The 12,933-nt window shown below is 32.0% G+C and overlaps 1 protein-coding gene across 3 annotated transcripts in view; it reads right to left on the bottom strand.

Annotated features, from left to right (window-relative positions):
* Nucleotides 1-452: 452 nt before the first annotated feature.
* The window catches only part of LOC127707472 (membrane metallo-endopeptidase-like 1), a 50,350-nt gene continuing 37,869 nt past the window's right edge, over nt 453-12,933 (bottom strand). For 2 of the 3 annotated variants that reach the window (XM_052212004.1, XM_052212005.1), the window contains 3 exons: nt 11,242-11,334; nt 10,501-10,589; nt 8,262-9,458 (listed from right to left, as the gene is read on the bottom strand). In XM_052212004.1, the coding sequence (XP_052067964.1) occupies nt 9,359-9,458; nt 10,501-10,589; nt 11,242-11,334 (282 nt within the window). In that variant the 3' untranslated portion in view covers nt 8,262-9,358. Of the gene's footprint in view, nt 498-3,124; nt 3,255-8,261; nt 9,459-10,500; nt 10,590-11,241; nt 11,335-12,933 lie in introns of those variants that run through there. The other variant, XR_007984936.1, reaches the window with a different exon arrangement.

The following is a 12,933-nucleotide window of genomic DNA, read 5'->3' as shown; positions in this document are numbered from 1 at the left end:
AGATGTCAAAACTGGAAAGTTATCGAAAATTGTAAAACTGACCTTAGCAAAATAGGTTCGAATCCATCATTTCATTGTAACGTTTAGCATAGTTCAAAGGGTGTTCAAATTATAAGTTCTAGAAGGACAATAAATTTAAAGAATAAATTACTTTCTTCTGATTTCAAAAACGATATATAATTTTAAAATAGAAATTAATGAGTATCTAGATCAATGGAAATTTTGTAAATAGAGTTACGCGTAACTGGAAGTAAAAGACATCTTAAGCTAGTACGTATGTTAATGAACGACACAGAAAAAAAGAAGACCGAAAGAAACTTTTAGATGAAAATGAAATCAATAAGGAAGACCTTTTAAACGTGTCCAGGAAAATATGGAAGGATTGCGCACTTACAACTGTGAGGATTATAATTGTGTTACTCAATACTTACTCTCTGTGCTAGATGTTTTGACAAAATATCTCTAAAGTTACTGCTTTTTGTTAAATCTCCACGAACCTAAAAATAAACAAAATTGTTCATAACCGTACTGATTTCACAATAAAACTAAAAACTGTTCCTATCAAAGGAAGTCTTATGTTGATAATTCTGAACTACCTTTACATAATCTGTGAGCAAAGGTACAATGTACGTTTTCCCTCAAAATATGATAAAAACTTAAAATAATGTTTCAGAGAATAAGACGAAAACGTGATTACAAATAGGGTTCAATGAATCTTATAAGGCATCATTGCTGCCAAGTTTGTCACCACGAGATTGGTGGGAGATATCTTAATCATCATTCATAGTCTGATAAGTGTTTACCTTTTAAATCATTCAATGAATAAATTTTTTAAATTGCCCAATCAGAACTAAGAAAAGCTTCCGATTTTCTTTTTGTTTAACTTGACTAGAACAAAATAATACAAAAGTCCTTCCTGGCAGGAGTATTTGTTTTGGATCGGTTATTTATTTTTGTGGACTAAAGGGACAGATTATTTATTTTCTGCACTGTTGAAGCATGATTTTTCATTTTCATTAAAACAAGGGAGTGATTATATATTTTCACAATTATATTTATTATATTTGAAAACGCACTATTTTTAAATTCATTTTTTAATTCTTAAATAAATAATACATGTACATATTTATAGTCGAGTCATTATGTACCATTAAATCAGAATTAATCCTCCTCCTCTCGACATGCTGGAAGTGAATCTTCTGAATTCCAAACTGTATATACTGCATACGTACAAGGAATTAAAGCTGGGCTGTAACTAGCCTCTTTTAAAAGTAATGGCATTGATATCTGCCGAGCGGAGCGAGGCGAAAAAAAATTCAGCGATGGGTTTGGGGGCTGCTGAAGGCCCCAAGAAGCTATAGAAAAATGATGCAAAATCATGCAGTCTGCGCGTTTCCCAGTCCCTTTCTTAATCTGAAACACAAGTTCTGTTTTAATTATTTTTTTCGACAATATTTTGGTCTCAAAGCAAAATATATATATTCAGTAAGACTTTTAGTTTTTAGGGACAACATTAAAAGACCAATATGTAGGATAAAGCAAAAAAAAATGTAATTCACATAGTTAAGTATGTGGCTGATGTTGTTTTTTTAGTGGTGTTTTGGCTTTCAGAAAATCTTTCATACCTGTCAATTATTTGTTGTTTTTTTTTAAATTAAGTTAAGAGGGGGCTGATTATCATTGATATAACTATGTCAGGTAAGTTTTTAGAAAAGTTACACATTTCAATTACAACTTGGTGTAGTTCCTAATTGGGATACAATTTAAAGAAGTTGGTAAAATTAGATAAAAAGTCCTTAAATTAATAATAAAACTCAAGTTTAAAACAAAATTACTAAATTACAAATGGAATCCAACACTAAGAGAACAAAGTAGGGCAATCAATGAACAAAAGACAAACCCGGGAACAGATAAAACACAAGACAAACAATAGACAAATAACACTGAAAACTAAAAATAAATGAGAAACATGGATCCCGAAAAACGGGGGCTACGTCAGAGGGTGAACAGTACTTGCTTTTTGCAAGACACTCGCCGTAAAAACAATTTGATTTGAAGACAAGCTTTTGTTTTTGAAATTTCCTACATGAGGCGTTTGCCTTAATGTAGTTACAGCCCTGTAATAAAAGGGAGGTAAATATTCCTGAGACAATATACCTAAAGTTAAATGAAACCCATTTCAGACATTTCAAGTACATTACTATTTATAGGCAATATAGGAAAGGTGTACTGACATAAGAGGTCTCTAAATACATTAGCTCCAAATGGAGCTTTCGTTGGTAGAAGCCATATTAATTATGTGTATCAGCGAGGATAAATGTGAAAGCATAAAAATATAGTATATGCCAATACATATAATTAACAGCTCCTGGTGATGTTCATAGTCTGACTACATTGAATTTTATACATTGTGTTATTAAAAGATTTGGGAAGTTTTTCCCGAAAAAAAATGAAAAAATATGAATTTTGGAAGAATCTGGTGCCATCTCATACTTAAGAATAGCAATTATTATAAAATGGCTTAAAAGACCTGTCGAGTTATTTATTTTCAATACATCGTAAGTCAGGTTATTTATTTTCAAACTACCCCAGAACAAACCATTTATTTTTGTTATTATCAAGGCTGAGTTATTTATTTTCAAAATCCTCCCCAGAATATGAAATGGTCGTCCCCTTAGAGGAGAAATTCATAATCAATAATTGCCTTTGGTTGCAATGTTTTTCATACAATTTAAACTAGATGATTTCAAGCATTGTACCTGTCAAATTTAGGCCACATTGGATGAATAAAAAAAAGGCCGGTATATACCAGGGGAACATATCCATGGTCACCTGTGACAAATATATTATATAACGGTCATTCATGCAAAACGTAATGGCATCCGTAAAACTTTCAAATTGGGGTTTCAATTTTACCGCTTGGGATCCTTGGTTGTAACCAGCAATCATCTACCAAAGAAAATTAACGGACAGATGATGGACGCAAGTTTTGTTCCTATTGGATTAGGGAAACTTAATGGACAAAAAAAAAACTTAAAAGGCTGATTTGTAAAATTAATTTTAAAAAGTTGACTTTCAGTTCGATATTTCATTTCCACTTGTAGTCAGAGTAAACAAAACTTACATGGATTATTCTTCCTTGATCATTGGAATGTTTATATGCATTTCAGGACTCAGCTAAGCACTCTAGATGATGATAATTGTATACACGACACTTTTTAGCAGTGTGCCACCAATATAGTGTGAAAGAAGAGCTGAAAGATAAAAAAAAAAACCAAAACAATCACGATATACATTGATATATAGATGAGGTAAAGTTCAAATTTATTAAAAAAAAAGGAGATCAGGTATGATTGCCAATGAGACAACTATCCACCAAAATTCAAATAAAGTGGATGTAAGCTATTATAGGCAACCGTACGGCCTACAACAATGAGAAAAAAACCCATACCGTATAGTCGGCGTTAAAAGGCCTCGACAGGAAATATATGAGACAATTCAAATGAGAAAACTAACGGCCTAATTTATAACAAAACAATTAACGAAAAACAAATATGACAGACATGAACCAATGACATCCATTGAACTACAGGTTCCTGACTTGGGACAGGCACAAGAATGTGGCAGGGTTAAACATGTTTGTGAGCGCTCTTCCCTCCCCCTAACCCGGGGCAGTGGTGTAACAACACAGCATAAGAACAAACTATAAAAATCAATTGAGAAAGGCTTAACTCATGAGATCGATACAAAGCTGAAAAACATCAAACATAAACACAGACCGGGACGTGGCAGGTTATTTATCCATCCCTCATCCCTAACAATGAAAGAGACACTAAGTACAGATCTGAGAGTACTTGCAGTTACTGACAGCTAGTTCAAAGCCATAAACAACTAAGAAAAAAAGAATCATGTATCTAAGACTAAAATTTGACTGTTTAAATATTTTTACAAATTCATATGTGACGTCACTTTGGGTGTTTTTTTTAGAATTTCAAATGTGATGCATTTTGTGCGTTGAGGCTTTAGCTAACTCGGTTGTGTATTTTTATATGTTGGATTAGGTTGTTTTATGTAATGTATCCGTTTTTATTCTGTAGTTAGTCCCCACTTTGGTTTTATCATGTATATCTATTATATAGTCATTTTATAATATTTACTGTTTGCAAAATTATAAATTATTCTAAATAATAAGGATGTTCTTGTCCCAGGCAGAAAATCCTGGCCGTATTAGGCGCATTTTTTTGGAAGTTTTGGTCCTCGGTGCTCTTCAGCTTTGTACTTGTTTTGGCTTTCAAACTTTTTTTATCTGAGCGTCACTGGTTAGTCATGTGTGGACGAGACGTACGTCTGGCGTATTGAATTTTAAGCCTAGTACCTTCTGCTAGCTATTATTCGTGTGTTTCTTTGTCCTATATGTTCTCCCATTTATTTGTATTGTGGTCCTGTCATGTGATGTAGTCGTTTTGGTGTTGTGTTTGACGTTGCCATAAAAGCGGAAGGTTTAGCATGCCACAAATCCAGGTTCAACCCACCATTTTTTTCTTAAAATGTCCTGTACCAAGTCAGTAAAATGGCCATTGTTATATCATAGTTCGTTTCTGTGTGTGTTACATTTTAATGTTGTGTTTTTGTTGTGTCGTTGTTCTCCTCTTATATTTGATGCGTTTCCCTCAGTTTTAGTTTGTAACCCGGATTTGTTTTTATCTCTATCGATATATGAGTTTCGAACAGCGGTATACTACTGTGGCCTTTATTTTATATCTTTTGTATCAAGAAATAAATCAATGGGCTGTCTTTGTATTTACCTTAAATATAGTCAGCTAGTAAACAGACAACTTAAATATTGGAATAACTATCGTCCTTTTTTGCAAAACAAAAATGTTAAAGCAAAGAGACTTCTGCGCAGCAAAATTATCATTTAACATGGCTACTACTAGTTGACACATCTACTTGTGTTTAGATAGTATACAAACTCATCATAGATACCATGATTGAAATTGTGTACGCCAGACCCGCGTTTCGTCTACAAAGAATCAGAGGATATTACCCGCCTAAACATTAATCATTCGCCATTGCCACAACTAAGAGATAATTTGTAAACATTGCAGATCGTTTAAATAATTTGCTTTTATACTATACAAAAAGGGGGAGTCTTTATTGGTACAAATCTTTTATTATTACTTCTAGACCTGTAAAGGTTTGACTTTTCTGATATCCAGGTCCACGTGGTTTTCATTTTCATTTTCTATTTAGTCTTCTATGGCATGTGTGCTTTTCTTTTTCCATGAAGTAGTCATTCTCCCAATGCTTTGGCCTATGTGATTTGATGTTTCTAATATTAAGCAATTGTGGCAGTCGTGCATATTTTAATACAAAGATGTTTCATTCTGATAGGGAAATGGATAAGAAAATAATAAATATAAGTACAGAACAAAATTATACCACATATGACGTAAGTAAAATACAGTTTCAAACTTACCGTTTAAATCAAACACTTCTGCTAATGCTTGTGATATAAGACCTCCAACAGACCCATAAAGTAGTGTCTCAGTAGAGGAATTGTAAAACACTGAATTTTGTAAATCTAACGATGATATTTCTGCAAAACAAAAATAAAAACACGAGAATCACGAAAATGTTTAACTAAAAATAAAAGTGTTTGATTGAAAAGTTCAGTAAGCATGATTAGAATCAACATTTTTGTTTATTCCTGAACTATAAATCAGGCCGGTGGTTTTCATTTTTTTTTTTTTTTTTAATTGTTCACATTTTGTTATCCGGTGACCTTTTATAACTTCCTATACGGCATTGGTTTATGCTCATTTTGGAATACCGTACAATGACCTGTTCATATCTTTGAATCTTGGTCTTTAATTAATAGCTGTCTCATTGGCAATCATACTACATCTCCGTACATAAACAATGAATTATAAAGTACCATCGATCAATCGTATCAGTTGGTTGATCAATACGAATAGTCAACAAGCTGAAAGTACCTCACAAGAAACGTACCTGTAATAATTGGTATTACTTAGTTAAATACTCGAATGTGTACAAATTTTTCTGTGAAATACGACTGAAGGATTTAAAGATTTTATGTCGCCATTGCTTTGAGCTCGTTGTCAGTACCTCTGTGCATTTGATTCAGAAAAAGTTTATTATTGTTTTCTTTGTACTTGTTGTGATCAGGCGGCTTAAAGCAAACATCAATCAACCAATCAATCTTTTTTTTTTGTATTTATTATGTAATACTGTTTCTAGTATAGGCTACTGTATTAAATTCTCTGGATAATTTTTGCATACTTGGGTGGTTTAAACCTTACCCTACTGTAAAAACACGGGTATTCGGTTGAAGACTGCATGTTTATCTCTAGATAGTTTTGGTCATTTGCAAATATTTACCAACTGCTCACTTTTTTTTTCGCTTTTGATTGTAATGGATTGTGGGTGTAACCAAAATTACAACGAAATTCACTGAAATTAAACTGGTTAAATAAACCATGTTACTAGTATTTTTTTCTTTTATTATAGTGCTCAGTCAAAACCCACAGGTAAAGATCTAAACGTCACTACATACCACACAGGATCAATTTTGTTTAATTTCTTTTAAACTGGTCCGAATGTTCCCGGTGAAGATGTTATAATTTATCATTTATGCGGTTCAATATAAACGAGTCCCCTGCTTGCTCACATGATGGTTGTCCGAAAGGTACAAAAGTAACAACACTCGGAAAGTACCGTAACTGTCGTATTTTGTTTCAATTGAATGAGCGATTCTAGATATAAAGAAGATTTTACTATCATCATCATCATACTGTATTTCCTTTTATAGATTGACAAAAGACAACATGTATATATTATAAATAATTACAAATAAGTTATGAAATCATAATATTCGAAATATAACTTAAAGAATGTTCTATAGCTTCCAACAAAGTTTTGAAGATTCATTATTTTTGACCTAGGCGAAAACTGTTATCCGATCGGAACCAAATGACAAACATGTTTTGCAACAGCCAAAAAGAATATGCTGCCATGTTTGGTAATATTTAGTTCAGCAATTAAGAGAACGTTCCAAAAATTAAAAAAAAACGGAAGACGAAGATACTAATAACAAGCTGGATATGTGTACATATGGGAGAGAACTATGGAAAGATGTGTAGTATGCAATTTATATCCTGTAGAAACTATATTCATTCTTTATATTTAAGTGCGTTGAATGGTTTTAGTAGTGTAAATGCATTAATGACCACAGAAAAACACTGAATTGAAATGTCAAAGGATTAAAGTTTTCATACTCTCGCATCTCTGGTCATAATGAAAATCAGTGTGTCTTTAATTTGTAACACTTAATCAGACTTTTTGTTATAGATTAATCGTTGAAAAAATTTGGTAGATGGTTTTGAAAGAAAGAAAATTCACAAACATACCGTATTGGCGCAAGAATTCACCAATAACGGTATTGAACTAACGTCATGTAACAAAAAAGTATGACAACACTCATTATTATGAACAATTTCCCACGAAATAAGGTGTGAACTTTTCGTGCTGGATACCTTATCCTTATTTACCGCCTTGGTGTCTCATGTTAGGATGCTCGCCTCGATAACGAGAGGTGGTTGATTCTATTTCTCCGCTAAGCCTGTAACATTAACGAGTAAAAAGCCAGAATACTGTGTTTGGGTATGAAATGTCTTTCCGCGGACTATTACGTGGTAAACTAGTATGTAAATATTTGGGATCAGCGTGTAAATCTTGTACAAATCAAAGTTCATATATACAGACTGATGAGTATACATTGTTAGCATCTGTCTCGCTTTATAATATCCGTTGCAAATAATTGTTTGTTGTTTATATGCCACTTTCAGAAATGTTGGGTATTTCATGGGGGTTAGTTTTTATTGATGGAGGAAGCCGGATTGCCCGGAGAAAACCACCGATCTTCGGCGGTAAAAATTGACAATCATAGTCAATTCAGATTGGATTCGAACGGACCTGCCACGCATGGGGTTTAAACTCACAAATTCAGTGTTGACAGGGTAGTGACTACATAGACCATTTTGCCACCAAGTCCCCCGTTGCAAATGAGGAAAATATTTTAAATTGTTCACTCTAATAAACTAAAATTTGAATGAACTCGTGGCTATAAATATATAGGCTTTAGATATTCAGAAGTAAAGTTCAGATTGTCTTAATTAATAAATGAACTCGTGATATCAAAGTCTAGGGAATAAACTAATTCCTCCAAAAAATAAACACTGTTTGAAAAATAGCAATAAAATTTTATTTGTATATATAAAGTAACAAAATGATTAAATATTACGGTGTCAAATCAACAAAATATAATACTGACAAACATATCATTTCCCTTTATCAACATGCATTCATAACGTATCATTCACCTATCTCAAATATACCAGTGAATAAACTTTAAGTAAAAAATGGGGGAATGATAATTAAAATCATGATCGCCAATCAATACAGTAATCATTATCATCATCAGTAATTCAAGAATTCAGCATTTAGTTGGGTTTTTTAAATTGTATGATCAAAGCTATTTTGTTAACCATGGAATCGCTTACACGCGTTGTTCGCACTAAAGTTAATAATGCACATTTATATAATTATAACTGGATCGAAACTTTTGTTGGCAGACTATAATTCCGCGGAAGTGCAGAGACCTGTAGTGTCATGATTCAAATTATAGCTTTCATTATATATTTTCAGTTGAAGGATTGTGTAGCTGTTCTTTGACTTTTTTTTCTCAGCCAAAATTCACCATAGAGGATTCTTTTTTTGTCTTTAAAATGTTTTCAAAAGTCTCGTTTTTTAACTTTTCTTTCACTTATGTTGTTATTTATACGCCTATCTTGAAATTGTTATATTTACGGATTTCAGGGAAGTTATATTATAAAAGAAACAAAAGAATAGACAGATTTTACATAACTGATGTACCAATTTACTAGTTTTGAAGTATATTCTAACGTAAATAGCACCTAAAAAAACCTGACTGTTTTAAACGACACTGATGACACACATTACACATACTTACTTTCTATTTATCATACAGCATAATACTTTCACAAACTAAAGCACTATACAATACAAGCCTTTCCATACTATTAATTCTATAAAAACTGATACTTTTAGCTACAAACAAACTATCATTGTTATCAAGCCAAACACAAGTTGATAACTATATTTGATATCACTATATTTGTATGGCAATATTGCACCTAATTTCAATTCTCCATCGGTCAAGTTATTTTATTTGTAAATCACTGAAATAAACATCATCATCAAGTTGTTTAACAAATCATAGGGTCTAAGTTTAACAACAGAAATGTAATTGCGCGAGTTAAAACAGTGGACATCTGTTTTGTGGATTCATTGGACTACTAGCTGGACAATGGAATGCAGCAGCAAAATGTTTCATGTTTGACATCATTCCTTTTATTCTGAAATGTAAAAGACCGTTCAATTTTGAATGATGCAACTCGTAAACATGGTAAATCCACTACTTTATATGCGATTTTAACATGTCAAGAAAAGTGGTATACACTATTTATTAACTAAACTAGGGCTGAAATAATTTGAATTGAACCTTTAAATACCGGGTTTTCTCATTCGGTTAGAACTGAGGAATTCCGCTGTAAATACAGCATGGTTCCTGTATTCCCATTCAACATGTGCCGAATTACATGTAAAAAGTAATACAACAGAAATACCGAAAATTCAAAATGGAAAGTCCCCTCAAATGGCAAAATCAAAAGCTCAAACACATCAAACGAATGGAAAGCAACTGTCGTATTCCTGACTTTGTACAAGCATTTCCTTATGTATAAAATGCTGGATTAAACCTGGTTTTATAGGTAGCTAAACCTCTCACTTGTATGACAATCACATAGAATTCCATCAAATTCACAACAATGTGTGAGCAAAACAAATAGACATGATAGGTAAAAATGTAAAAATTTGGGATACAGCAGTCAACATTGTGATGAACTACCACCACCAATAAATTGTAATGATTGGAAATTGATTGTTCAATATATTTCTATGTATGAACGTGCATAACTTGATATATATATCAAATTGATAACATGTATACTGACGTTAAATAAAGTTTTTAGTCAATTTTTTTCAGCTTGTTGATTGTCACAATAAATTTGAGCTGCTGTACTTTGATAATTGATAATGCTGAGTAAAATTATGTTTTATATAAGTATGTATCGATTACAAAAAACAAGAAAGCTGCATCACATTGTACTGATCTCTGTTCATCTTCACAAACACAATTGTACCGACCGTGCTGGGGCTTTACAGCCATTCAAGGTCGTTAAACATTCCCATCCTCCACAAACACAAAGGAAAGTTAAAGTCATCATGTTTCTTCATATTTAAGAATAAAAAAAGAAAGTTGTGCTTGTGTATATATTTTTTACTTCTAAAAATTTTGTTTAAACTCCTGTAGTGAGGATAATCAACTAATCTACAAACCTGAATTCATTTGGCAATGGCGTCTTACTAGCTTCGTTGTTTACATAGTATTGGGTAATACCCTTTGGTGTCACTTTTTCACAGAAAAGCTACAGAAATGAAACATAGAATTCAGTAGAGTCAAAACTATGATTTCTTAAATAACAATAATAATGGTGAATAAGAAAGTAAAGTGAAACTCGAAATTTTGTCGATATTAATTCAGTTTCTTGTTAGTATTTCTATATCAGCAGATGTTCTTTAATATTTATGCTACTTGTTTTCTAAATAAATAAAATGAAAACACTTTACTCTATCATTTTTTTCAAAGAAGTTATTGTCTATGCTTCAAACCGATTGTACGACACAAATTTCAAACATACAGTTCTGTATTTTCAAATGAAAACAACGGTAAAAATGTTTTTATGATGTAGTGTTTAAACAAATAAGTGTTAAGATGCAGACAGGAACTTCGTCGATAGTTGTCGTAAATATGTTATGCCATTCGGGAAATTTAGGGTTGGTGGCAGACCCTCGTTCACGACCGTTTCAGAAGCGTAACAATTTAAAGCTCCATATTATTTTTAAAATATATAAAATCTACCACTTTTAAGACAGCGAGTTTTATTTCAACAATGTATCTAGGAGCCAATGTCCCAAATTCATTGTCCGAACACTAATTATAAAACTTCCCCATTCATAATATTTTGGTTGTCATTACCGATAATTTAATGCCCTCAATATGAATATAATGGACCTTACCTGTGCGTAAGATATGAAGAATGTTTGACTCTCTGTGTAGTTAACACCAGGTAAGTCTAATACTTTAACTAATGGAAGACCTTTCTGAAATGTCTGAAATAGAAAAGGAAATACTTTATATTTGAAATTCACGTTTATTCATAAGAAAAAGGTCGTTCGTATGGGGACCATTTATAACACACGAAAAAAATTAAATGCAAGAATAGACAATCATTAATTTTGCTGATAAGATTCCGACATATCAGGAAAGTAGTTATGATTGAAGGTAGATGTCAAAACTCAAAAATTGTAAAACTGACCTTCCCTTACCAAACGGTGCTAACATGTTGCACATTAGATGCTCACCTTAGAAACTAACATGATTGCACATGAGGTTTTTAACATGCAAATTAGGTGAGCATTTTGTGAGCAAAAAAATTGCACATATGAAACTAACCTAATTTGCATGTTAAAAACCTCACGTGCAAATGCTCATATGAGCTTTTGCTTCACATGTGCATTTTATCAGATATGAGCAGCTGCTCACATGTTGCACACGTGAATATTAGTTGACCCATTTGATTGTGATATCTAATTATTTCCAGATGATGATGATTTAATTGTATCTAAAGATCAAAACAAAATGGCTGCTTCAAAATAGGAATATTTTTCAAATTTAAATGAAAATCTTAAATAATTTAATTGAAAATAAAATAACTGACACATCATGTTAAGTGTTATTCTTTAATAACTGTCAGTTAATTATGATTTTCATATTATTTTGTCTTTTTTGTTATTTAAACAATAATGACTTAAAACATAACATTACATTATAAAACTAATGGAGGGACTTGCAAGTTTAGTACATAATGAATGTCTGATTAAGTACTGTATTTCAGAAAGTTTAAAAAGGAATTATCTATATACATGTAGTACTTATTTGAAGCAACCTGTATATATATATACTAGCTCCCATAAAGGACTTGAAATTGTAATATATTTCAGAATCGTGACACAAAAATGAACATAATGAAATAGAAATGATAACTTACAAATAATTAACCACAGCCACACTGGTTTTATCAGATTCTAACAATGTCATTAACTTCAAATAGCACAAAATATGGCTTAAAATTTTTCATCTCCATCTCCCTCCAAAATTATTGATGCTTTGAATTTGAATTTACAGGAAGTACATGACTGGGCATGTCATTTTGAAAAAGCTCATATGAGCAATGATCTAGGTTAGTTTTGAATGGTTAGAAGAATGGACAAACTTTTCAAAGTACAAAAATAACATAAAACTAACATGAATGATAAAAGCTCACCTGAGGTTTTAATTGCACATATGAGCATTATGTTAGATTTTCGTGGGCACATATGAACTACCAAACTGCACATGTGACCAATCTGATTTGCATACAATTCTTACTTGCATCTCATGTGCTTCACATGTGAAACTTATGTGCTTTTGTTAGCAATTTATGTACGGGTTAGCAAAATAGCTTCGGATCCATCATTTCATTGTAACGTTTAGCATAGTTCAAAGGGTGTTCAAATTATAAGTTCTAGAAGACAATAAATTAAAAGAATAAATTTCTTTCTTCTTATTTCAAAAATATAATTTTGAAATAGAAATTATTGAGTATCTAGATCAATGGAAATTTTGTAAATAGAGTTACGCGTAAATGGAAGTAAAAGACATCTTAAGCT

The sequence above is a fragment of the Mytilus californianus genome, unplaced genomic scaffold (genome assembly GCF_021869535.1).
Source record: "Mytilus californianus isolate M0D057914Y unplaced genomic scaffold, xbMytCali1.0.p SCAF_7, whole genome shotgun sequence".
Lineage (NCBI taxonomy): Eukaryota > Metazoa > Mollusca > Bivalvia > Mytilida > Mytilidae > Mytilus > Mytilus californianus.
The sequence above is the reverse complement of the archived record's forward strand: the minus strand, read 5'-3'. Positions and strand labels throughout refer to the sequence as shown.